The sequence below is a fragment of the Apodemus sylvaticus genome, chromosome 10 (genome assembly GCF_947179515.1).
Source record: "Apodemus sylvaticus chromosome 10, mApoSyl1.1, whole genome shotgun sequence".
Classification (NCBI taxonomy): Eukaryota; Metazoa; Chordata; class Mammalia; order Rodentia; family Muridae; genus Apodemus; species Apodemus sylvaticus.
The window spans coordinates 5,919,579-5,947,556 of record NC_067481.1 but is presented as its reverse complement, the minus strand read 5'-3'; the positions used below and the strand labels follow the sequence as shown (position 1 = coordinate 5,947,556).

The 27,978-nt window shown below is 47.7% G+C and overlaps 1 protein-coding gene across 2 annotated transcripts in view; it reads right to left on the bottom strand.

Moving 5' to 3' along the window:
* The window catches only part of Ube2o (ubiquitin conjugating enzyme E2 O), a 46,549-nt gene extending 24,427 nt beyond the window's left edge, over positions 1 to 22,122 (bottom strand). For both annotated transcript variants that reach the window (XM_052197025.1, XM_052197026.1), the window contains exon 1: positions 21,644 to 22,122. In XM_052197025.1, the coding sequence (XP_052052985.1) occupies positions 21,644 to 22,048 (405 nt within the window). In that variant the 5' untranslated portion in view covers positions 22,049 to 22,122. The remainder of the gene's footprint in view (positions 1 to 21,643) is intronic.
* Positions 22,123 to 27,978: the final 5,856 nt, after the last annotated feature.

Sequence of the window (27,978 nt, the reverse complement as noted above, 5' to 3'; positions counted from 1 at the left end):
CCTGGAAGGAAGGTATAGTCCTTTCACAAATGCTTTGGCTGTCCCCTCTCCTACCCAGGCTAGCATGTGTGCATGGACAGGCCTGGAAACCAAAGATAACCCGGAAGAGCACCAGACTGACTGTGTCTGGAATGGCCCTGTACCCAAGGACCACCAATCCCTAGTCTAGAAGGATGAGAACAGAGTGCATCTCAAGGGCCCTTTAAACCTGTCTCTTAAGGGAGGGTGATGACCAGCTATACTAAGCCAGGTGTGCTGCAAGCACAGAGATTCCATCTTCTGTTCTCCCATGTATCCACCCCTTTCCAAGTAAGGCAGACAATATGCCCAACTTAAACCAAGGTACAGGGATGCGGTATGAATAGGAGGCATCTAACATTAACACAGTGGTGTCCAAGCTCACCTTTCTTCCCCAAAGAGCTGGGCAGAAACACAGCCACCCAATCAGGAAGTCTAGTGCTGGCTGGCTGACCTCCTCTCATTTACTATGCTACTCACTTGCTCCATGGTATACTGTACATTCATTTATTCAATCAAATACTACTTGCTGTCTTTGGGTCCCACATATCCTGTCCCAGATGCTAATGAAGCATGAAGGAACAAGCTTGGGCAAGCACATGGTGGCAAACACTCTACGCGTCCAACATGGCTTTACTGATCTCTTGCCCAGATGTCACTTCTCTGACAGCTCTGTCAAGAAGCACTGTATGGTGTCCCTGACCCTTGCTTTCCTTTTCTCCACAGCACTCTGTGGCCTCTGGGTCCCTGTGTCTCTGGATGCCTATGGGTCCAAGTGTGAAGCCTATGTGGTAGGCAGTGTCCCCACAGCACCCCCAGCACAGGAAGATGTACCTCAGGGGCTGCTGCAGACACACTGCAGGGGAAGCCTGGGACAGAGGACAAGTGTCAAGAGTGGAAAGCAGTGCCCAGTGCTTCAGAGAGACCCAGTGTCACACTCAACCCAGTACAAAGGTCCCACAGGGTGGTGTGAGCAGAAGCCTCACTGGTGGGGCTAGAGAACCCAGATAAGAGGAACAGGCTCATGTTCCTTGGAGGATTAGGACCAAAAAAGAGGGGGAAAGAAAGAGGCGGGTGAGGGAAAGCTGGAGAGGTGGCTCATTGGTTAAGGCTAAGAGAAAGCACCACTCGTGCAAAGGCAAGTGTTAGATTCCAAAACCCACACTGAGTGGTTCACATCTGCATGTGATTCCAGCTTCAGGAGACCTAATGCCCTCTTCAGGACTCTGGGCACCTACATGCACAAACATCTACATATACACAGAACCAGAATTAAGATCAGTTTTTAAAGCGGTTAGGGAGGGAACTGCAGAGGGCAGCTGGGATGACGAGCTGTAGCTCTCGGAGGCCAGAGGCATTATGGGACAGTGTCCACACAGAACTGGAAACTGTCCACGCCAGTGGGCCTCAGTCAGAAACTGCTCCCTTCCCTCTGGGAAGCTGGGTTTCCAGTAGGCTGCCAGGATTCCCAGGGCCAGAGCAGTACCTGCTGCTGTCACCCAAAGAGGCCACAGTGGCTTTACACCAGAACCTTAAAGGTGCTCATTGGGCTCCCAGTTTCAGAGGCTTGGAGCCCATGATGGTGGAGTAAAGGCATGTCTGCAGGAACAACTAACAGCTCACATACTGATCCATCTGCAGGAGGCAGAGGGGCAGACTGGGAATGAGAGTCCTTTGGCATCTCCACCAACAAGGCCACACCTCCAAATTCTTCCCCAACATACCACCAACTGGAGTTCAAGTATCCATACACAGGAGTGTATATTGGCATTTTCATTTAGACTACCACATCTTCCAATCCCACCACTGGCTACCTACCTGGTGGACTGATTATGTGACTGTATGACCAGGGTCCATGGTAGTCCCTGTAGTTGGAGATCTTGGACCCTTAAAACAATGATTTAAATCTGGTGGTTGAAACCAAGTATCTGAATTCCAATTCAGAATGAGATCTTTATATTCTGAGTCATGATTCCTAACAGCAGGTACAGCAAAGGCGAGAGATTCACCACTGCTTCAGGAGGCCTGTTTAGTCTCCAGAAGGGCCTGCCTGTCTGTCTATCCACTGCCAGCACAGTCCAGCACAGTACCCCATTCTAGTGGCCAGGAGAGCCAGCTGAACACTCCAGTTGTGAGAGCTGAACACTCGGGGGCTGGACAGACAGATCTACAGGGGGACAGGAAAGCCAGCACTCAGTAAAATGGGAAACTATTTTGTTTTTATTCTTACCTTCACCACATTGATTTAATTTTAGGGAGGAGAGGGTACTGTGTGCCCATGTGTGAGCATGCATGCATATGTGTGTATATATGTGTGTGGATGCCAAAGGTTACCCTTGAGTGTTTATTCATTCCTCAGGAACTGTCCACCTTGGTTTTAGAAAGAGGGTCTCGCTGAGACCAAAGGTTCTCCTATGGGCAAGGCCACCTAGCCAGCAAGTCCCAGGTATCTGTGGTATGTGGGTTCTAGAACTCAACACCATGCCTGGCTTCACATGGACTGAACTGGGGTACAGAGTTATTATCGCCTCATTCCTGCTTGTTATTTAAGACAGGGTCTTACTACGTAGCCCAGGCTGGCCTGGACTTTCGATCCTCCTTACAGGCATGCGGCCTGGCTGTGTTTATTCACAATACTTTCAAACTGCAGCCTAGATATACAAATGATGAAGAACAGCAGTTCTCGGCTCTGGTGAGCTGTTGGTGGCAGGGGATTGCCTTAGCTTCTCACATCCTGTTCTAAAATGCTAAGATCAGATAAGATCAGAGTCTCTAAGGGTAACCCAGGTGTTGAGTTTTTATTTTTAAACAGGGTTTCTCTGTGTAGCCCTGGCTATCCTGAAACTCACCCTGCAGACCAGGCTGGCCGAGAACTCGAGAGATCTGCCTGCCTCTGCCTTCCAAACTGTTGGGATTAAAGGCATGTGTACCACTATAATTTTATTAATTATTTATTTTTATTTTATGCCTATGGGTGTTTTGCCTGCTTGTATGGTCTGTTTGCCACATACATGTCTGGTGCCTGAAGAGGCCAGAGAGAGTGACAGACCCCTTCAACTTAATAAATGAGTGCTGGGAATTAAGTCCAAGTCTTCTAGAAGAACAGCCAGAGCTCTAACTGCTGAGGCATCTCTCCAGCCCCCAAAATATGGTTTTAATTGATATATATGTATCGGTTTGTATGTATGCTTCATTTATACGGGTGAGACTTTCTTGCAGGCATAGGGAGTCAACACTTGACACACTTATAAAATTAAGATTCCTAAATGCTAAACTAAAACAATCCTTAACAAAGACACCTCACATGTACAGCAGCCAAAACCTACTGGGGAAACTCAGGACCTCCCTCCAAAGCACACAGGCAGGGTCCTCTTTTGCCATGACTGTCAAGTGCCAAATGACCCAGGAGCACTGCAGCTCCTGCCAAGTGACACAACAGACAGTCCATGGGACTGCTTCATGAGGATCATATTCCAAACTTCCAGAGGTTACAGGACCAAGCCTATGACCTCTGCCTGCGACAAACTAACACTGGGCATGGCACACTGCGGTTGCAGTGACAGTACCCTGGAAAGGTCACACACCACCTAGAAAGACCCAGGGAAGGTGTGCAGCTCAAGATTTAGAACTAGAACACTGTTGCTGGGAAGATTTGAGACTAAATGCTTTCAGTTGCTAAGGGTCAACATTATTTATAAATAGGAATGGGGTTTAACTACCAAAATGATATAAGATACTAGCACACAAGTGGTATGACTCGAAGGACAGACAGGTCCCAACTCAAGGCCTCAAAAGCAGGTCAACAAATAATCCAATTCAAAAACAGATAAATAGGGGAGTTGAGAGACAGCTTGGTATTAAAGAGCACAGGCTGATCTTGCAGAGAACACAGGTTCAGTTCCCAGCACCCCTAAAGTAGCTCACAACCACCTTTAACTCCAGCTAATGGGAGTCTAACACCTACTGTGCTTTCCATGGGTACCAGGATACATATGATATAAGACATGCACACAAACGCTTTACACAATGATCTTTTTAAAAACCCAAAACAAACATACAACAACAACAACAACAAACCCCACCAAAATTCCAGCATTGGAGAGGCAGAAGCGGGCAGTTCTGAGTTTGAGGCCAGCCTGTCCTACAAAGTGACCAGGACAGCCAGGGCTACACAGAGAAACCCTGTCTCAAAAAACAACAACAAAACAAAGCAAAAGCAATCTACATAACTAGTCCTATGTTCACACACACACACACACACACACACACACACACACACACCATGGAATAGAAACACACTTAGGATTAGGGAATGCACATCTACCTCAGTGTGTATGCCCTGGAGAAAAGCCCCTGCAGCTCAAGCCTGGCAACTGGAGTTCGAAGTCCAGAACCCAAGAAGTAGAGGGAAAAAGCCAACTGGACAATTCTGACAGGACTGAAAAAATGTCATGGTACTGATAGAAATACATTGTTCCTCAAGCTAACTGCCTCCCCCATCCCGTTCTAATTCAAATAGCCCTGACTCCTCAACCCCATCTGTGGCACCAGAGGCTACAGAGAAAACAACACCTCAAAGGGATCCCAGGACAGCGAGCCAGCCTCTTCCCTGAGGCAACACTGAACTGGATCCAGCTTAGCCGACTGGCAGCCACATTTCAGAGAAGGAAGTGGCATCCTAAACAGCTCTGAGGGACAGGGTGGGAACCAAAGAATGGTCTGAGGCAGACCCAGCTATGCAGGTCCAAGGCAGTACTGCAGACTGTACAGCTGTTACATAGAAAGCTTTATGCATAAAAGTAAAGACAAGAGAGACGCAGTGATGTGGGCCGAGATCCCCAGCTACTTGGGAGACCGAGGCAGGAGGATCATTTGTGTATAGGATAAATTCTTTATGGTCAGGACCACACTGACCAAGACAGCAAACTCTGTGAGACAAGGGCTGGCTGGTCTGAGTATTTGAGCCCAGCATGGGCTATGCAGAGAGACCCTGCCTCAAAACAAACTATCAAAACCATGGGTGTGGTGGTATGCAACTGTAGTTCCATTCCCATGAAGCTGGGAAAGGAGGACTATGATGAGTACAAGGCCCACCCAGCTACATAGAGAGACCCTAAAAAATAGAAACAAAGCATAAAAACTACAGGAGGGATCTGGGGCTGGGAATGTGGCTTAGTGGGGAGGGTACTTGCCTAGCAAGCCAGAGCTCTAGGTTTGATTATTAAAACTACATAAACTCGGGATGATGGCGCATAACAGTCTCAGCACTCAGAATGGAAGAAGCAGGATCTAAAGAGTTCAAGGGCTATATAAAACAAGAACAGAAAAATAACCCAGACACATACACTAGACTATGCATGGAACATATCTGGACACAGGAACATGAACATGCTTTTCTGGCCTACAGGAACACAAGACAACCTTAAGTCTAGAGATCAACAATGTACTCTGCATATTTCAGGGGCACACACTTGCCTAGCAGTCACAGGCTGAGACTGATCTCCAGCTCAGGCAGAAAACAGTTTTAAGGAGCAAACCAGCATTAGTCCTGCTGCACCTTCAATCCTACTAAGTGGCCTTCAACCACAGTGGGGAGAAGCACACAGAAGAGACTGTCCGCAATGTCAGCTGCTCTGCTCAGCACCTCAGAGTTAGCCAATCCCCAGGGAGCAGAAATCTGTCATTCTAGTTGTGGTAATCACAGCTCTGCACATGCTCCTCCTGGCTCACTTCACCCCCTGGTTTATTTGTATGCACAGGGCTGTATCACCCATTACTCAGTCCAGGGTGCAGGAGACAGCTAACTAGCTATGGCCCAGGCCCTCTAGATCCTGCTAATGAGTTAGGGGTCTGGCATGTCACCCCAAATCCTTACCACCCAGATAAGCAGCAGGCACTACCTACTGAGATGACAGGAAACATGAGCCAAGGGTCTTTAAATGGACCCAGTAATAATTCCATGTTGGAATTTATCTAAGCAAATTAAACAAAGTTGTAAAAAGTATAATGTGAAAGTGTAATGAAGTTACCTATTCCTTAAACTGTGATAATACCTGAGCAGGTCCAGGAGGAACAGACCACAGAGTTAGACTCTCTAATGGCACTGCATGCATTCAGCAGAAGCCCTGGAAAAGCTGCTTTTCTAGGGCCTGGGTGGGCGGCTCAGTGAGTAGTGTGCTTGCCAGACAAGCATGAAGACCAGAGATCGAGCTCCACAGCTCACTGCCTACCAACCTGGCTCAAATACAAGCAACATTAAGCCGAACCCACTGCACTGCAAAGACCTGTCTCACAACATCAGGATGAGAATCATCAGGAAGACATGAGACAACCTTTGATTCTACATGTGCATGGTTGTACATGCATACACACATGCACACATACATAAACACACATATGTGAACAAACCAACACTGCTCTTTTGAGTCAGAAAGGCTTTCTGAAAAACAGACTCCTCTACCCATGAACAGATCTCAGGAGCACTATGGGAAAAGAAGGATCCTAAGGGGCTCCTGAAAAAGCAGTCACTTCATTTTCTTGGTCTACATATTTGATAAACACTGGCCCCACTGTACGTACTACAGCAAAGGGCCTATGCACTGCAACTACCCTTCAGAAGGGCATTTGATTATGAATGCCACCAAATAGTACTATAAGAACCAAGCAGGAAGTACACAGGGACACTTCAAAACACGCAGGAGGAAGGAATCCCAGCAGGGGTCAAGGAATGACCCTGACAGGAGGCAGAGGGTGACAGTCCAGATGCTGAGCTCTAATTTGCAGAGTCATTCAGGAGGGGTCAACTGCACTAAAGCAAAGCTATCAGTGCATTCTAGAACGATGAGAAGGCTGAGTGATTTTCAAGTCTCCACGGTTAGACAGAAGGCATCGGGTACTGCAGATTTGAGCCCCCTCAGCATGTGTTTATAGTCCTTTGGCCCCTGACCCCTTTGTACAGCTTGTTAGATGATAGGGAGTGAGAGATTAGAGTTAGGGAACCGTGACTGTTTTTCTGAACAGAAATATTTATATACTTGTAAAAGATTAAAATAAACCTCCACTGAAATAAAAAATAAAAAGAGGATAGCCTCAGTGGTTACATTACAGGAAACTTTTAAGCCCATTTTCTTTTTTAAAGATTCTTGAATTTTTGGGGGGGAGGTGGGTACAGATTGGGCATCCTGTTCCAAAACTTTGAAATGCTATAAAATCTGAAATATGAACACTACCCTCAAAAAGGTTTGGATCCAAGGCGTAGAGAGATGGCTCAGCAGTTTCAGGGGCCATGAGTTTAATTCCCGGTCTCACATGGTGGCTCACAACCCTGTGTAACTCCATCGGGGATCTGATATGTGCAAGTACCAGGTACATGGACATGCATGTAAGCATACACAAACAAGAGAATAGATAACATATAAAATTATGCTCCATAGTGGCACACACCCTTATTCCCAGTACTTGGGAAGCAGAGACAGGCATATTATATTCCTTTGAGTTTGAAGCCAGCCTATTCTAGAGGTGCAAGCAGCCAGAAGGCTGCATACATTGTCTCCAAAAACAAAAAACAAACAAACAAAAAAAAGGGTGTTGGAGAAGTGATTAAGAAAGATACCTAGTATTAACTTCTAGCCTCCCCATGCATGTGGCACACCAGGCATCCACATGCACATATATACCCACACATGCACACACACACACACACACACACACACACACATACACCCACACATGCAAACACATATATACACACCCACACATGCAAACACACAAAAAAAGAGCACAGAATCTCCCTACACTGCTCTTCTGAGGAGCATGCACACCAGAGCCTGGGTCCCTGTCACTCCTTCAGATTCTCACAGCAGGGAACCATGTTTATAGTGAACATTTGTTTGTTTTTAGATTTATTACTTATGTGAGGGGAAGCTCACAGAAACCAGAAGACGGAATCAGATACCCCAATAGCAGGAGTCACAAGCTAAAGCCTACTTTTATAAAAGGTTTCTCTAAAAGTTAAACACACTTCGAGAGGTGTTGTGGGTTTGATGGAGGCCAGGTCCCAGGCAGGATGAGGAGGCTGAGGTGGAGGGTGGTGGCTGAGGGATTCTGGGAATGCGTATCATGCTGCTGTGATCCTCTGAACCATGGCATAACTATGACCACTGCTCTGCTCTGTGCCCCATTTCCCAACACACCAGCCTCTCCTGTGTGCCACGCAGGGAATGCCTGTTCCTACCCACAGCCTTCCGTGCCTTGATTTTCCTCTCCACCTCATTCAAAGCTTCACTACTTAGGTTCTAACTGAGGCGTTAGGCCTATGGTCAAACAGAGCATCAGTGAAGTTAACCTGGGAAAGTTTTCCCAGCTTGTCAGAAGTTCAACATGGGTCTCAGAAGTTGCTGGCTCACAGTCGGAGTCATTTTATCCTAAAATTCAACATACCATGCATGTGATATCATGCCTGTGAAAAATGCCCTAAGACTGCACTACATACTACATACGTTCCTAACTATCTGCACACTGTCCAGCTGGCTACTGATCCACAGCAAACCTCTGTTGGGTCATCCATTACCCCTCTGCAGTGACTATTTACGTGCTCCTGAGTCTGTTGTCAAAGTCCTGCCTGTGCCACAGAGCAAGCATTCTGCAAAGTTTTCTGAAGAACAGTTGACTGAGTAGCCTGGGGGAACTGCCCAGATTCAACCTGAGTTCTTCCAGGTTAGCCTCATGATCTGTCCTTGCCTGCAAAATGCAGTGCTTGCATCACTAGGCTCGGCCAAGAAGGCTTTAGAGAGTGAAGGTGGAACTGGAGAGGTAGCTCTGTAGCTAAGAGCACTTGCCCAGACTCCTACATGGAGGCTTACAACCTTCGGTAACTCCCACTCCAGGGGATCTGACTTCTGAGAGCGCCAGGCACACACATGGTGCACAGACATACATGCAACCAAAACACTCAAGACACATAATAATAGTCAAAAAATGTTTTTGAGTGAACATATAGAAAACACTACCAGCCATGGCTACAGCAGAACAGGTCACAGGGAACAGCGATTGTCACTGTCTGATTAGAACCAGCATCTCTTAGCAACACTCAACCTTCCATACTACTTCTAGCTCAGTTCTCAAAAGAGTCCCAGGCCTGAGACTTTTAGAAAGTCTGACATCAAAATTTTCCCCTAACAAACTCCATCAGAGAAGCCTCTCTAGGTTTTACTCTGACTCCAACTGCAGGGAAGAGGCAATTCCCCTTTTCATTCTCATCAGCGCACAGATCCGCATGTGATGATGTCATTGCTCTTATGGTTGATGGACTGTGCATCTGATACTCTTGTGTTCTAAAATTTATTTTAATGTATTTTATGTCAAAGCATTAAAAGATGCAACCCATATTTTTAAAAAATGAGGTTCACAATAGCTTCTTTTTTTTAGGTTAGAAAAATTTTTTTCAAGACAAGGTCTCTCTGTACAGCCCCGGCTATCCTGGAACTCATATAGACCAAGCTGGCCTCAAACTCAAGAGATCTACCTGCTTCTGCCTCCTGAGTGCTAGGATGACAGCACCTGACTAGTTAAAAGAATTCTGATGCCCAAGTTTTGTTTTGTTTTTGTGAGACAGGGTTTGTCTGTGAAGCCCAAGCTGGCCTCAAACTCTCCATCCCCTACCTCAGCAGCCTCCCAAATGCTCGGGGTTACAGGCATGTGCCGTCACACTCAGCTCTCAGTTTGGAACAGCTAAAGTGAACCATTTCTCTAGCCTGCTACTCGGCAGCCTGCCCCAGCTGCCCTTCCAACTGCCACTGCTGCTCCATGCTCTTCTCTTTCAAAGGCTAAAGTACTCTCCGCTACAACTCTTCCGACCCCAAGCGCCTCATCACCGACTGTGAAATACACCCTCCACGTGGGCTCAGCTTTTGTGGCCTTCTGGGCAGGTATGCACTCCCTCCCTTAGCAAACTTCCCTGAGCCAGTGTTGTAGTGCCTCATACAAACTTTGTCTCAGCAAACAAGCAAGCAAAAACTTTTATTGGGACTCAGCCTGACCATTCATTTGGTATTCACTTGATTATCACCTCGAAGTGCTTCTGTGCAACTAAGTGAGGAACAGAGAGGAGACAGAGAAGCCCACAAACCTAAAGCATTTATCTTCAGCCCCTTCCAGAAAGCTTGCTGCTCCCCGTCTAGAAGGTGGGGAGTGTCTTCTCTCAGAAGCACCAGGCCTAAGGCAAGAGGTGTTAACTAATTTCATCAACACTGAACTTTAACCGCACAAACAGGCCTGGTTTCAAATCTGGACTCTGCCTTGGGCAAATTACAAACACTCTCTGGGTTTCACTCTCCATCTCTAAAATGGGGCACTGGCCACCTTGGGGAGTACAACTGAGAAAGCTGTGCTCCCCAGCAGCGGCCCACAGAGCCAGGCTCTATCCACGAGCAAGTCCATTAAAATAACTATCATTTCCTCTTAAGAGTATTCACACTTGCTGGGCGGTGGTGGCGCACACCTTTAATCCCAGCACTTGGGAGGCAGAGGCAGGTGGATTTCTGAGTTTCTGAGTTTGAGGCCAGCCTGGTCTACAAAAAGAGTTCCAGGACAGCCAGGGCTATTCAGAGAAACCCTGTCTCAAAAACCAAACCAAACCAAAACAAAACAAAAAAAAAAATCCAAAAAAAAGTGTTCACACTCAGAAACCCTATTTTCACCCTAAAGGAGGAAACACTATGTACTAATGTCCACCACCAGCGGCGTTAGTAGAGGGAGGAAAAAGATGTGGTAGTCATCACAACTACCTAGTCAACAGCCAGTCTTTGGCAGCCACATTTTAGTGATTTCTGGTTATTCACACACACACTGGGAAAAAAACGCTCAAAGTCAACTGCATACTAAAACTTGGGGAGAAGGAATAAAAAGTGAACCTCCAAAGGCCTCCATGCCACTGGTGTGATTCGCAGGGAGTCCTGGCTAGCAGAAGCATCACCGGAGCTTTTAGACCTCCAGACTCTATGTGCTAGCGACTGAGGAAAGGCCTACGTGTGGGCAGGTACATCTGTCCAGAGCTAGCCTACGCTGTGTTCATTCATGCCTCCCTCCCTTCCTCCACCACTGACACCCTGATAACTGTGGCAGTTATATCCATTTTTGTTGTTGTTGTTTTTTGGATTTGTTTTTTTCAAGACAGGGTTTCTCTGTATAGCCCTGGCTGTCCTGGAACTCACTCTATAGACCAGGCTGGCCTTGAACTCAGAAATCAGCCTGCCTCTGCCTCCCAGAGTGCTGGGATTACAGGCGTGCACCACCACCGCCAGGCTATATCCATTTTTAATATGGTTTTAAATTTCCCCCAAGTTGCAAGTCTGCCACAATCACTGCAATCGCAGGTTACGCCAAGAGTGTCCATGTAGGCAGTACATATAACCAGAGCTTTCAACAAATGAGCCACACTGATCACCAAGGAGGAAACATTATGTTGTGACTCTTCTAGGGAACTGAAAGCTACTACAGGGACAATACCCCCAGGTGCACTCAGTGTCACCCTGAACAGCACACTGCTGAGAGGATCAGAAGGTACCACAGGCCAATAGGTGACTCTTCCCTGGATGTAGCCTCCTCAGTTCTCACCCAGCCTTTCCTGGGAAGTCTTGCAGCCAAGAATGTGTGCTCTGAAGTTAGCTCTGCCCTCGCTCCCTACACTGTACATTGCCTGAAAGCCTCTTGATGGAAGCTGCCAGGATAGTAAACTGCAATATGGTGTCTCATGACTAATCTGCTCCTAGTATTAGGATGTTCGTGTGGGCTGCTTCTGGAGGAATTCCTCAGAGTGCTTTCAAAGGAACCCAGCTTGGGCAATAAATGACAGGGTCAGTCTGCCAACCAAGAGTGGAGAAGGGCTGGCATGAGACGCAGGTGTAAGGAAGGATGGGGCCCGAAGCTCCAATATCAAGAAACATCTGAAGATGGAGGGTATCTGCAGAGACAGCTCAGTAGCAGAGTGTTTATTTTGTTTGTGCTAGGCCTTAGGTCAACTCCCAGTAGTTGTGACAACACAAAGAGAGAAAGAAAGATGGTGAACACTGAAGTGTTCACAGTGAGTTGAAGGAATGTAAACGCTGGTCATCATGTTTCCCAGGAATATGCATACACAGCTCTTTTGCTACCTACCCTTGTTGCACAAGAAGGAATGCCAGTGTGCCACAGAGCATTGAAGGCACTTGTGAACTGGGGAAATCAGTCAGACTGGATGCAGACAACTGGGAAAAGGCTGGTCTGAGGGTGTAAGTCATCACCTGCAAGACAACTTGAAGCTGTCTGGGACGGTCCTGAGGACCTAGGAACTGTCACTCTAGACCAGGAAAAGAGCAAGCCAAGGCTGTAGGAGGGACTGAGCAGAGCAGCCAGGCCTGGTGCTGCAGGTCTGTAGAACCAACTACTCCAGAAGCCGAGTGAGCAAGCACAGAGGCGGATACTACAGTGAGCTCCAGGCCAGCCTGGACTAAGACCCTGTCTCAGAATCAAAAGTAAAAGCGGGTGTGTAAGATCATCCACCTACCATGCATGAGGCCATGGTTCAATCCCAAGTAAATAAGGAAAGGGAGAAAAGAAAAGGCAAGCACAGGCAACAGGTGGCTCGACAAGACACTGATGGCAAAGAGGTCAAAGTCCGAAGTGAAGCTCATAACCGTGACTGTCAGAAGCTGCGAGCGTTAGCACTAAGAGTGCACTGCCATCGTGTCTGCATCTAACCCAGAAGTGGCTCCAAGGACTCACCTTCATATACACAGATGAAGCCAGATGGCAGAGTGACAAAGGCTGCTGATTCATGGTGGCTGGCAATTAGTTATCAGTGGTCTAGCTCCTTAGTTTTTCTGGGCATCGTAATGTTTTCATATTAAAAAGCTGGGGGCATGATTTTAATCCCACAGTCCTGGGGACGGGAGGGCAGTTATAGCACAAGACTTTATACCACAAAGTATGGCGTGCTAGATATGGCTTGACAGCATGTACAATAGGCAACTAGGAAGGTGATGCAGACATGGCACTCATCCAGATGCAGGTACCAGATGCACTCAGAACCCAGGAAGGGAGAGAAACGAGGAAAGAGGAGCAGAGGGGAGGGAAGGAGAGGCTGAGCAAGGCTTCCGGGGAAGAAAAATGAAAAAAGAAAAAAAAGTAATTCAGCTACAATGGGAATCCAAGTCCTTTAAGAAAAAGTCTCCAAGGGCATGGATGGTCAGGCTACTGAGATGGCTCAAGGTTTAAAGGTACTTGCTGTCAAGTCTGACAACCTTAGAGTTTGATTCCTGGAACCTCTAAGGTAGAGGAGAACTCTCACAAGTTGTCTTCTGACCTCCAAATGCATTTCATGGCATACATGTATCCACAAACAAACATAAAATAATCGTCAAAAATAAGAGAGCTGAGTTGACTGCATTAAATAGCATCAAAGGCCCAATGACTAAGACAGCAAATGTGGTGACCAGGAATTCCCTAGTCACTTATGACCTCTGGGGAGCCATCATATGCAGTGTGACAGGCCAGATGTAAGGCCAAAGGTAAGGGGTCATGAGGAAATGGGAGGCAGACAACCCATTCCACCAGCATTGGACTGGGATGCTCCAGAGGCCAGGAGAAGTTCTCCCTGGCTAAAAGATGACGTCATCAACCTTCAGGGCCCTCCAAGTCCCTGAAGACATTAGGCAGAAGCAGACAAATACAGGACACTTCTAGCAGCGCATACGCCAAGCCTGATGCTCTAGGAAATGCACAGTTGTGTGCCTGTAAACTTCCCACCTGGCCTTCAGGGCCCCTTAAGGCTGCTCCAGCAATCCTCACATCCAGCCGAGGCTCTCACAAGCGGCTCAGAAATGAGCCAGGCAGAAAGACTGCCAGAGCCCTAGCTGCAGTATGCAAATGCAGGATGCTTCCTTGGAGAGAGCCTGCAGGAAATCTCTGTCAGCCTAGCTGCTGGCTCCATCTTTCTGGGCTGATTGGGTAGGGTTGACTGGCTCTCCCCCAACCTCCCAGCATGACTCAGTATCTTAATTTTTTTTTTAAAACCTTTAAATTGCCGTAGTCAGACTGTTTCCCAGATGTGGCTATGTTATCAGCTTGAGCCAAAAATGACACAGCAAGTGTCTCAGTCCCTTGACCCAGCTGTAGAATAGCAAATGCTACTGCTGCAGTCTTTTAAAACAGGCAAAGAAACTGACTTTGCCCAATTATATACATGACCAACAAGATCTAACCCCTAAAGGGTAGCCATTCCACATTCACTGCTCACTGGGCCCTTGTGAGGAAGGGACAGAGCATTTGCCCACTGTGAGGGGCCAGACTGAAGACCAAAGGTCCACTAAATCATGAAATCTTGCTTTGAATTATCCTCCCCTGGAAGAACACCACCACTTATGTCTAGGACTCTGGGCAACCTGGGCACATGTGACCAAAGGCTTCATTCAACACGGTCACCCTGAGTTGAAGGGCAAATAACCTTGGAACAGATAAATTCAGGCAGCCATTAATGTGATTCAATTTTACTCTGATCTACCAAAAAAAAAATTCCAGTAAGCAGTTGGCTCTTTCCTATATAACCACACATCAGTTGGTTCTTAATAGACCTCTGGGGCAGGCTGAGATGTCAGGTCCAGAGGGGTTCTGAAGGGCACTACTGCTCACCAAGAGAAGGTTCTAGGGCTGCTGCAGCACTGAAGCCACCACCACTGCCCCCTCCCCTTCCGGCTCTCCCATCCCGGGCCATTAGACAAAGCCTGAGGAAGGAGCTAGTCAAAAGTACCAAACTCCTATTGAGTAAGGACAGTGCCAGTGCCCTAAGCTGGACCACTCTTACACTTTCCCAAGGGCTTTCCTCACTTTAGACTGTCAGCCCCAAGAAACAGGCCAGACACAGAGCAGGGTCTCAAAGCTCCCATGGACCTAACAGGAGCTCAGATCATGTTGTCCTGGGAGAAACCCACAGCAATTGTCCTGACTCCTACTCTGAGGGGACAACCAGAGGCAGCTGACACACTCATGTGTCCCTAGTCATTCACATTACACATGATAACTGTACTTCTGTTTAAAAATGTGGGCCCCAAACAGGTTCCAGGGGATTCCATGATGCCCAATGTTGTGTAAAATAAAAGAGAAAGTTCTTGATCAAATAAAAATGAGAAAGGAAAAAGCAAAGACATCAATGAAGCAGGGAAGGCATGAAACACCTTGCATGTCCGGAAGCAGAAAACAGACCACAGGACAAAGGGAAGAAAGGAACTGAGGCAGAACTCAAATCTTTCCAAGGAATCTTTCTTGGCCCTGACTCATGAGTCAGCATTCTCAGCAGCAGGGGCAGCAGGTCAAGTGGAGTCCCACTACTGGTGGTTTTCAGGGGATACAGAAGCCCTCCTGCTTCTAGAGGTGGGAGGTGGCCTTTGGTCAGTAGGTGTTGGACTGAGGCAGGCTAGTGCTGTATTCATTCAATATTCTAGGGAATCAAAGGTTCCCCAGAAACACATGGTTTTGATGGTTCTGAGATGACTGAGATGCTAGGAAGGTGCAGTGTGCTCAGAACAGCATATGGACTGCCCGATATCCACTTCACCTGGGCCACCCCTAGCCGGCTAAGGCTGTTCATATTCAGCAACAGGATGGCTGTGCGCTTAGGGTTCCTGTATAACCCTCCAGGTTCCTCCACTTAGTGTGTTGCTAGGGGAGTCCTTTGGCTGGCTGTTCCTCACTTTTCTCCTCTGAACCACAATGTCAGTAATAGCATCTTAATCAGACAGTTGCCCTGAACACCAAGTACAGCACTAAGAGCCTTGGGCACAACAAACAGGATAGGTTTGAGCTGTGATCCTAGGACAAACATCATTCTGATCCATCATTCATCTATTACCTCTCTTTGGGAACTTCAAAAGAAACCTTCCAGCCAAATGTGGTGAAGCACACCTTTAATCACAGTATTTGGGGAAACAGAGGCCAGTCTGGTCTGCATGATTACACAACTCTGAATTTCAGGGTGGCCAGTGCTACACAGTGAGACTATCTCAAAAAAACAAAAAAACAAAAACAACAACAACAAAAAAAAAAAACCAAACAATTGCTGCTACTGCTGACAATGATGACATCTCCAGACTTGAGGAACCATAGTCAGCTGTGTACCTATGCATTTGTTCTGCCTGCTCCTGGAGGTGCTACATTAATTAGGGATCACTGAATTTCTTACAAAGTCACGAAGTCATGAAATTTCATGAGCACTGCTGGAAAAGGGTCCCGAGTCACACCTGTCACCACTACTCCCACCCAATGACACAAGGGTTAGGAATTCCCACATCACCAAAACAAGCTTTCCAAGGTGCCTGTTTGCTGTGGCACCACCACGTGACAGAAAAGGGATATTCTGAGCATCAGGACCAAGAAGCCATTCCTGGCACAAGCAGGACTGTCTTGCTGGCCACTCCACAGTGTAGGCTCAATTCTAGGGGCTGGAGACACACATCTAACCTGCCAGGGGCGAGAGCTGAGGCACTGACTTAGCCAAGGTCAACCAGAGCGAGGGCCAGCCATGGGAGAGCACCCAAGGGTTTTGACTTCCAGTTGCAATATAAGCACACATCCCTCATCTGGTCAAAGTGCCCTTGAGTAGGGGAATTATCACACAGAGACACAATTGTGGCCTCAAGGCCAAGGAGTTAGAAGGGAGAAATCAAGGGACAAAATAAAATCACAAGACAGCTGTTAAGAGTCTCCAAGCTGTGATTCTATCTGAATAAAATGCAATTTAGAACCACTTAGTCCTGCATCTTGCTTTGACCTTATATAACTCCTTCCTGCTACATCACTAAGAACAATTCCTTTTAATGGGCCCCTGTACCTGGACAAGTGAGACAAACTTCTTAGGCTATGATGCTACACCTAAATAGCTTTCCCCTAAAAATGCTGGCCTGAGTAGGAACCAAAAATAAACTGTAAAGCCAATTCCAGAGGGACCTGTCATCAGGGAGCTTCACACACACCCCACACCAGCTTCACAAAAGCAGTCTAATCGCAGGAGACACCAAGTGTTGCAGCAAACTTAAAAGAACACACAGAGGTGGGAAAGCAACATTGGGGTGTGGTGGCCCACACCTGCCTGCATTCCCAGCTCTTGGGAGGCAGAGGCAGAATGATCAGAAATACAGAGTTGTCCTCTGCTACAAGGTGAGTTTGAGGGCAATATGGGTGACATGAGACCCTATTAAGGGAGGGAGGAAAGGAGGGAGGAAGAGGAGGGAAACAAGCCAAAAGTTTGAGTTTGAGTTTGAATTGACTGACAGTAGTCTCTCTTTCCTCCTAGGACTGCTCCATCCCAGCATGCTAGGTGGAAAAGAAGAAGACCTCCCTGTCCAGCCAGGGCTCAGGGCAGCTACAGGGCTGTTGCTGTTGGCTTTATTTCAGAACAGTACTCAAAGGGTGAGCCAACAGTGCTGGGAAAAGGGCAAGATTCCACAGAGAACACTTGGCCAGGTAGGAAGCTCTCAGCCAAGGAATGGGCCACCAGAGTGAGGTCAAATGCTGGAAGAGAGAGCCTGGAGGAGCTTCTGGTTGTTAAACTCTTTTGCTCGGTTGGAGTTGTTTTAAACAAAACAAAACTAGGTCTCTATAGCTCTGGCTGTCCTGGAACTCACTCCATAGCTCAAGCTGGCCTAAAGCTCACAGAGATGGAGAAGGGTGCTAGGACTGAGGGTGCACACCACCACACCTACTGTTCCTTAGGTTCTAAAGAAGCTTAATCTTGGCTGCTGGGAACTTTGGAAACAGCCACAAACTCCATGCTTTGTGGGAAAAAAAGCCCTTATTTCTGCTGCTCATTTATAGTGCGGGGACAGGAAGGAAATGGGGCTTGCTGCCCAGCCTTTCATCCTTCTTTATACATGTTTGCTAAAACCTGACATCTGGAGACAGGTAGCAGGCTGGAGAGATGTGGAAGAGCATTTGCTGTTCTTCCCGAGGACCAAAGTTCAGTCCCCAGCACCCATGTCCTCTTCTGGCTTCTGCACTCAAATCTACTCATATTCACAGACCCCACACAGACATGTGTGTACATACTCACATGCATAATTAAAAACAAAAAACAAATCTTTTTAGAGAGGGAGGTATTAAGCTAGACATGGCAGACGCACTGAAATCTTAACTATTTGGGAGGCTGTGTTTCAAGTCAGTATGTACAATAAAGAGTATTAAGCAAAGGGGGTGGGGCTGGAGAGCTGGCTCAGCAGTTAAGAGAATGTCTGTTCTTCCAGAGGTCTTAAGTTCAACTCCCAGCACAGTGGCTCACAACCATCTATCCTGAGACCTGATGCCCTCTTCTGGCATGCAGGTATACAGATATAGCACTCATATAAACAAAAGAAATAACTAATTTTTTTTAAAAAGAGAGTATTATGCCAATATTCATATTCTCCAACTGAACATGTAAACTACAAAAAACAAACAAATAAACAAAAAAAACCCAAACAAACAAAACAAAAAAAAACACTCCAGTATGTGAGGAATGCTCCATCAAATAGACACAGTTAAATTTATTCGAATAGGGCTAGAGAGACGGCTCAGTGGTTAAGAACACTGACTCCTCTTCCAGAGTTCCTTAGTTCAATTCCCAGCAACCACACGGTGGCTCACAACCACCCATAATGAGATCTGCCACCCTCTTCAGGTGTGTGTCTGAAGATAGTTACAGTGTACTCATGTAAATATAAATACATTTTAAAAATTATTCTAATAACGATTAACTTTTTTCTTTCAATACAAAATCTCTCTGTGTAGCCTTGGCTATCCTGGAACTCAGTGTGTGGGCCTTGCTGGCTAGGATTAAAGGCATGCACTGCTGTTGTCACCTTAAAAAAAGAAAACAAGCCAGCTGTGGTGTACACTCAGGAGGCAGAGGCAGGCAGGGCTCTGTGTATTTCTGGATGAACTACAAGCTGTAAAAGTGAAATAAATCTTTCTGAATTAATTTCTTCCCAAGTTGGTTATGGTGTTTTATCACAGCTATAGAAACAAACTATGCCTTTAGTCCCAGCACTTGGGAGGCGTAGGCAGGCAGATCTAACAGATCAAGTTCCAGGACAGCCAGAGCTACATAGAGAACCTTGTCTCAAAAAAAGCAAAGAATCAACAAACAAACAAACAAGTTCCTAAAAACTGTCACTACAGCTGGATGTGGTGGTGTGTATTTCTTTAATTCCAGCACTTGAGAAGCACAGGTATACAGATCTCCAAGTCTTCGACCAGCTTGATGTACATAGTGAGTTCCAGGATAGAGGACTTTCACCTACAAACTGCCAGTAACAGGCTCCTTCGATCTCAATCGCCAGATTCCTGCTGAGCAGGACTCAAGACACTTTGCTACCTGTAAATGTACAACCTTCCCAAACCCATACTCTCTTAGTCCTTCCCGACAGCCCTGGTCTTGTGGCCTGCACTGGATACTCCCAGCCCACCCCTCCTTGGAATCCCTTTGCTGGAAGCTGCAAGAATTGCAAAAGTGGAGGAAATGCAACCAGAGACAAGATGGGCTCCAATGCAATTGGACCAAGTTTCAAGAGAGAATCTTTAAAATCTACCCAAACCTTTCCAAATTGTTTTCTATGTAACTCCAAAATGGGCTTTTCAGTTTGGTCAAATTTTATTATATGTTGTTGGAGGAGGCAGAGGGAACACAGCCCATAGCCATAAACAAAGTTAACCACCAATTTCAAGATAAACAGGAACAACAGACAAAAGAAAATGGCAGTATAGCCAGGCGGTGGTGGCACACACCTTGAATCCCAGCCCTTGGGAGGCAAGAGACAGGTGGATTTCTGAGTTGTGCCCAGCCTGGTCTACAGAGTGAGTTCCAAGACAGCCAGGGCTACACAGAGAAGCCCTGTCTCAAAAAAAAAAAAAAAAAAAAAAAAAAAAAAAAAAAAAAAGGAGAGGAAGAGAATATGGCAGTGCCCAGTGACAGAGCTCAGCTCCCTCAGCCAGGGTGGGAGTCAAACTTGTGGAGTAGCTGGCTTACAGAAAACCTCTGGCCCCTCAGTCAGACACAGAATGAGAGCAGTAACCCTTTTCCCCAGACACAACACTGATGGTTTTTAATAAGTATTCTGCTGGTACACACTGGTTACCAAAAGAGAGACGCTGGTATCAGCAATCGCCCCTGTGCAAGAACTAGATCACAGCCTCTACCTAGGAGTCAGGCTTTTTCCTGCCTGGTCTCCTGCCATCATCCTCCATCTGCAGCGCCTCCCCTCTCAGCATGGCATGGAGCCATGCGCCTCTGCTGTCTTTTTTACCCAGTGTAAGAAACCTTTGTTTTCTTTTTGAGGCAGGGTCCTATTATGTAACTCTAGCTGTCCATTATGTAGATCAGGCTGGCCTCAAACTCAAGAGATCCTCCTGCCTCAGCCTCCCTAGTGCTGGGATTAAAGGCATGAGTCACCATTCCGCCTTATATTAACTTATGAAGAACCTCCTGCGATTGTTTTGGTGGTGTGACCCCTTTAATCCTCCATACCGTCTAGGCTGAGGTGAGAATCTTAATTTCCAGGCCAATCTGGACAACTTGGCAAGATTTACTCTCAAAATAAAGTGGTTTAGGATGTAGTTCTATGACAAAGTGCTGGTGGTCTAGCATCAAGTCCCTGGGTTCAACCCTCAACACTGCAAAAAAAAAAAAAAAGAATTAACAGCCTTCCCCAAAAGCAGACCTCTCACTTTCCAGGTACCTTTAAAAGGAGGCAGGCCTGATTCATGCTTAGAAATGTTTCCTGATGGGGAGGGGCAGGAGAGGGAGAGCTGTGAGGTAAAGATATGTGAGAGACAGATACAAAACACACTCAGGAAAACAAGCCTGCAAACCAATCTTGGTTTAGGTTTATGATGTCAGTCCTCTCTTGTAGAACTGCTCCATTCACAAGCCTCTTCCCAAAACAGTGGGAGAATGTGGTGTTTGCTTCACAGCCTCAGGTTAAAAAAAAATAAAATTACAAAAAAGACGCGACAGATTTTTCCATTGGTCCCTCTCTTCTACCCACGATTTCATAGGACACCCCACCCCAAGAAGTCCTTCGACACCCAGTCGCAGCTGCCACCATCTCCCTCAGTACTATTAATATCATGGCCCTGGACTGTTCATCCTTTTCCTCCCAAAGTTCTCCGCAGCAATTTAAAGGATGCAGCGGGGTTAAAACAAAAAAGACGTCGTCGTCGGGCGGCTGCCCCACCATGCATTCCGTCAGCATATCTGCTCAACTTCTTGGGTTTTCACCTCTATCTTTGTTTTGGAAAAACCCACAGCCAAGCCCTCCCCGGTACGGCCTTCCCTCCGGGAACCACAATGCCGCATGGACCTCCTTTGGCAGTGGGGGTTGTCAGCAAAAACGCCGCACTAGTGTAACGCTGGCTGAACGCGCCTCAGCGCCCGAGGAGGTCCCCACGGGCATCCGTGCGCGTCCATCACCCCAGGCCAACACCAAAGGCGAGCATCCCCGCAAGGCCCCTCCCCTCGCCCCGAGCAGCCCCGCCGGCGAGCGCGCCCAGGCCGGTGTGATGACGGTGCACCGGGCGCTGAGGCGGCGTCCCCCCCAGCCCTGCCGACCGCCCCGGCCCGCCTCACCTTGGTCTCCTTCACATGCTGCTTGACGCCCTCCGGGTACCACTGGACGCGCACGTAGCCGCGCCGCAGCGGGCTGGCCCGGCCCTCCTCGTGGCCCGCGCCCCCGGCCTCGGAGCAGCCCGAGCTGCCGCGGCCGTCCTCCTCGCCCTCCGAGTCCGAGTCCTCGCCGTGGATGAGGCGTACGAGCCCGAAGTGCACCGAGCCGCGGTAACGGCCCGACACCAGGTCGTGAGAGAACAGCAGGCGCTGCGAGCCCGCTTCGGGGCCGGAGTCGGAGGACGGCCCGGAGGCCGAGTCCGTGACGGGCGCGGGCGGCGGGGCGGCGGCAGGGGCTGCGGCCGGGGTCGGGGCGGCGGCGGCCTGGGCCTGGGCGGGAGCGGGTGCGGGCGCTGCGGGATCCGCCATAACTGCTCTGCGCGAGTCTCGGGCGGCGGCGGCAGCGACAGCAGCGGCGGTAGCGGCGGCGGCAGCCTAAGGCGCGGGGAGGCGGGGCCGGCGGCGCGGGGGCGGGGCCGAGCGCGCTGACGTAGGCCTGCGTGCCGCCGTCGTTAGGGCGCCGGGATGCTGTTGCTAGGAGCCGCCGCCCGGTCGCTAGGGGACGCTGAAGATGCTTGGGGCGGGGGCGGAAGGACTGCCTCGGGGCGTGGCGGGGCTGCACGAAGGAAGATGCAGGATCAGGGGCAGGAGAAAGAGTAGGGGTTTACGGGAGTTGAGGGGCGGGGACTGCACGCAAGGCAGACTATAATTTCTTATTCTTTTTTTGGCTTTTCGAGACAGGGTTTCTCTGTGTAGCCCTGGCTGTCTTGGAACTCACTCTGTAGACCAGGCTGGCCTCGAACTCAGAAATCCGCCTGCCTCTGCCTCTGCCTCCCAAATGCTGGGATTAAAGGTGTGCGCCACCACTACCCGACTGACTATAATTTCTTTAAAAAACATATGACCCCCCAAAAAAACAAAAAACAAAAAACAAAAAAAAAGTCTGCCCAGGCCTGATGATTCTGTAGATTCGAGGATCTCTGTGAATTTGAGGCCAGCCCTGATTTACAAAGTGAGTTTCAGGACAGCCAGGGCTACAAAGAGAAACCAAAATAAATAAATAAAATCAATTTAAATTTAAAATTATTATATATATATATATATATATATATATATATATATATATATATATATGATGTGTGTGTGGCACAGATGTGCAAATTAATGGAGTTGGTTCTTTCTTTCTTTCTTCCCCCTACCCCCAGACAGGGTTTCTCTGTATAGCCTTGGCAGTCCTGAAAATCACGCTGGCCTTGAACTCAGAAATCTGCCTGCCTCTGCCTCCCAAGTGCTGGGATTAAAGGCATGCACCACCACTGCCTGACTTTCTTTCCACCTTAATATGGCCTCTGGGGATTGAATCCAGTCTAGCTTGTGTGGCAAATGCTTTTCCTACTGAGTCAACTTTGTTTTTCACTTTTCTATATATATATTTTTTAATATGTAGCCCTGGCCGTCCTGGACTCTCACTGATCCACCTATCTATGCAAATTCACTGTGTAAATCAGGCTGGTCTCAAACCCAGAGATCTGCCTCCCAAGTGAGGTTTTGTTTGTGTGTTTGTTTGTTTGTTTGGTTTTGTTTTGGGGTTTTTTTGTTTTTTTGTTTTTTTGTTTTTTTGGATTTTTTTTTTCCGAGACAGGGTTTCTCTGTGTAGCCCTGGCTGTCCTGGAACTCACGCTGTAGATCAGGCTGGCCTCGAACTCAGAAATCTGCCTGCCTCTGCCTCCCAGAGTGCTGGGATCACAGGCGTGTGCCACCACCGCCCAGCCTCCCAAGTGAGTATTAAAGGTGTGTGCCCTTACTCCTAGTCAGTCAAGTTATAGCCCTGCAGAGTGACAGCATCCTTGTCTTCTGTGCTCCCACATGTGCCCCACTCATGTACACAGATATAAACATAGTTTTTTTAAAGTGGTCATCTGGGTGTGGTGGTGCACGTCTTGAATACATGTGCCTAGAGGGCAGTCTAGTCGGGCACATAAAACAAATACTCATTAAATAGCTGAGAAAGCACCTCTGAGGCAGCTTGTAAGCAAGGCTGTAATGGATAGGTATAGTATCCGAAGAGTCCCAAGCAGAACGTGAAGGTCACCACCCCTTAGGAATTGGTCTAGAGGTTGGGATGAGAGCCCAGAGCCAAATGAGGAAGGCCAGAAAGTCAGAAGCACCAGTGGTTTCCCTTCAAAGCCCTTTTGGTGAATCCAGATCTCAGTGAGGCCTTCTATACACAGCAAGAGGGGGAGTTAGGAGTGATTAAAAAGGAAGAAACAAGCAGATCTATGTGGGTTCAAGGCCAGCCAGTCTACATAGTAAGTTCCAGGATAGCCAGGCCTTCATAGTAAGATCTTCAAAACAAAACAATAAAAAAGTGGGAGCCAGCCAGGCAGTGGTGGCACACGCCTTTAATCCTGGCACTTGGGAGGCAGAGGCAGCTGGATTTCTGAGTTCAAGGCCAGCCTGGGCTACAGAGTGAGTTGCAGGGCATCCAGGGCTACACAGAGAAACCCTATCTTGACAAAACAAAAACAACAAAAAAAAGTAGGAGCCAAATCTTGGCTGTTTATTGATTGCAGTGGTTGGAATGTTTGGTCCAGGGAGTGGCACTATTAGGAGGTGTGGCCTTGCTCGAGTGGGTGTGTCATTGTGGGCACGGGCTTTAATACCCTCATCCTAAAAGCCAGGAAAACAGTCTCCTGCCTGCCTTTGGAGGAAGATATAGAATTCTCAGCTCCTTCAGCCCCACACCTGCCCAGACACTGCCATTTTCCCACCTTGATGATAATGAACTGAACCTCTGAACCTGTAAGCCAGCCCCAATTAAATATTGTCCTTTATGAGTTGCCTCAGTCATGGTGTCTGTTCACAGCAGTAAAAACCTAACTAAGACAAGGACCAATAGCCCAGGCTGGTGCACATCTGGAAGTCAGAGGACACCTTGCAAGGAGTGTTCTCTCCTTCCATCAGTGAGGTTCTAGGGATGGAACTCGGGTCAGCGAGGTTGAGCACTTACCCTCTGAGCCTTCTTGCCAACTCTTTTCTTAATTAAAAATTGTATTACATTTGTTCTTTATTTGATATGTATGTGGGTTGTGGACACTCACATGAGAAAGAGAGAGGGGTTTGAGGGCAGGAGCATGCCACTGCATTCCTGAAGGAGTCAGACGACAATCTGAGAGAGTGGGGCAGTTCCAGTTAACTTCTTCTCACCTCAAGTTTCTTGCAGGTAAGATAGCAATACCTGCATCATTACAGCGCTGAGACTGAACGCTGTAGATCAGGGCCTGGCATAGAGCTCTCTCAGTAACATTCAGTCATTACTGTAATGCTGCAAAACCCCCTGCCTAGGCTAAACTACACACTGGCAGAACTGTTATCGGCTACCCTACGGTCAGCTCCTTGTTACCTTTGTAAAGTATAAATAGTAATTCTATTAACTTGGTGTGTCACCTTGGTAAGGTCTTTAAGATTTAGACACATTCTCAGACAAGGGATTTCTAATGGGTTGTTTAAAGGAAATTAAGAATAATCAAGATCTGCCCCTAACCTTTCCCAATCAAAAGCATTTCTCACACATTTCTCTAACACTGACTGTGGAGATAAGTCAGGTGGTTTGTTGCCACTGTGCTCAAGCTCTTCAGAAGGGAAAAGAGGCAGAACCTGCATGTTGGGTAAGTTTTTGGGATACTGGGGATATGGAACTACACTCAGGGAAAAATATTCATGCGGGGGTGGGGGGTGCTGAAGAGGTGGTTCAGCAGTTAAGAGCACTGGCTGCTCTTCCAGAGGACCCAGGTTCAATTCTCAGCAACCAGTGGGGAGTTCACATCCCTGGCTCCAGGGAATCTGATGCTGTCTTCTGGCTCCTCCAGCACTGCATACTTGTAGTACACAGTCATACACACAGACAAAACACCCATGCACATACAATTAACTAAAATTGATACCTAGCATGGTGGAAAACACCCTCAATCCTGGCACTGAGGAGTTGAGTCAAGGTAGATCTCTGTGAGTTTGATACTTGGCCTAGAAGTCGAGTTCCAGACCCTGTGTCAAAAACAAGTGAAAATAATTTATAAAAATTAAAAAAGAGCCGGGCGGTGGTGATGCACGCCTTTAATCCCAGCACTTGGAAGGCAGAGGCAGGTGGATTTCTGAGTTTGAGGCCAGCCTGGTCTACAGAGTGAGCTCCAAGAAAGCCAGGGCTATACAGAGAAACCCTGTCTCGAAAAAACCAAATCCAAACAAACAAACAAACAAACAAAAATTTAAAAAGAACCTGCATAGAGCCAGGTACATAAGATGCCCTGGAACAAATAATTAAGTACAATTGGCATAATTTTGGTCTCAGGCAGGTTGTCCATGGACCCAAAATTTGAAAATTTAAGTATTAAACACACACAGACACACAAACAGAGACATATACACACAGACACACAGACATACAAACAGACACACATACACAGGCACATAGACACACACACACACACACACCTGGAGATGCTGGTATGTAGCATGGTTATAACTTAGTGTTAGCTGGGTGTGGTGGTGCACATAACTCTAACCCCAAGCATTCAGGAGCCAGAGACAGGAGAATCTCTGAGTTTGAGACCAACCTGGTCTACATTGTGACTTTCAGGAGAGCCTGGACTACAAAGAGAGATGCTGTCTCAAAACAAACAAAAAACAAAAGCAAACAAAAAGTTAATACTATTCAAGATCTGGGGATGACACTTGGATGGTGAAGGGCTAGCCTAGCATGTGGAAAACCTGGGCTCCATCACCACTGAATAAAACACGGTGGCACACATGCCTGCAATCCCAGCAGCTGGGAGGTGCAGGCAGGAGGGTTAGAAGTTCAAGGTCATCTTCAGCTGACCCAGAGGCAAGCCTGAGCCAAAGGGATTCCTAAAAACCAAAACAAACATTGCTAAGAGATGAGTTCGCATTTCCTCACCTACAGAAATCTGGGCAGTCTCACAGCTGTAATGGAAGCCTCTTAAGTACCATTTCTGGAAGCTGGGTAAACAGTGTCTCAAAACAACGTCCCGTTTCTTCACGCCATAACCTAAGGATTATTCGACATATATATTTGAGTTAGCATTATGCCATGCTGTTTCACGTATGTCACCACAGGCACGCACAGGCATTGTTAACCCGCCTTACTAACACAGGACCCCAGATCCCCTGTGCATAACATTACAGGTACCGCAGGACCCCAGGTAGCCACTGCCTAAGAATGCAGGTACTGATGGCTGGCTCCAAGTACAGGCAGCATCTCCAGGCTCTGCCGCTGTGTCAGACCTCCCTCTGAGCAGCTCCTCATGGCAGGGTATTATCCACTTGTCCTTTTGTCCTAAGAGGTAGAAGTGGGAGTGAGGAGAGCGAGGCAGGGCCAAAGTTTCGTTTTAATGTTACAAATCCAAGCAAAAGCACGCGGGTGAGCGGCCAGCCAAACAAGTGTGAGAAGAAGAGTTTGGATCCCCGGTGCTGTCAGCAATGCTGGGCAGGAGTGGTGATCTACAGAAAGGGGACAGCCAGAGCAAGCTGGTTACTAGACCACCTAAATCAGTGTACCCTGTGACCCTGTGTGCTGGGTAGTTTTATGTCAACTTGACACAAACTGGAGTCATCTGAGAGGAGGGAGTCTCAGTTAAGAAAATGCCTCTATACGATTGGGCTGCAGGCAAGCCTGTAGAGCATTTTCTTAATTAGTAATTGATGGGAAGGACTCCGCCCATTGTGGGCGGAGCCATCCCTGGCCTGGTGGTCCTGGGGTTCTTTAAGAAAGGTGAGGAGCGAGCCGGTAAGCAGCACCCCTTCGCAGCCTCTGCTTGAGCTCCTGCCTTCAGGTTCCTCCTCTGTTTGAGTTCCTGCCCTGACTTCCTTTGCTGACTTCCATTTGCTGTGGAGGCGTAAGCCAAAGAAGCCCTTTCCTCCCCAAGTTGCTTTTGGTCATGGTGTTTCACCGCAGCAAAAGGAACCCCGACTAAGACACCCCACTTCAATACAGTAAGGTGGGGAACAATGCGGGAAGACGCTTGGCATCCACTCTGGCCTACGCATCCACAAGCAAGCCTTGCACACACACCCAAAGCACACCCGTGTGCCCACACGCGAGCAGGCACCCACACGGACACACACCACACTGCACACAGAATCTAAGTGAGTTTTGTGATTCACTCCTGTGTACGCCTGCGTTTGTCGCTTCGTTAGAAAAAGGCAGTGCCCTCCCTAAGCGTTGAGTAGGACTGGCACTCCAGGAAGATATACTCCATTTAGTCCACGGTTTCCGGTAATAA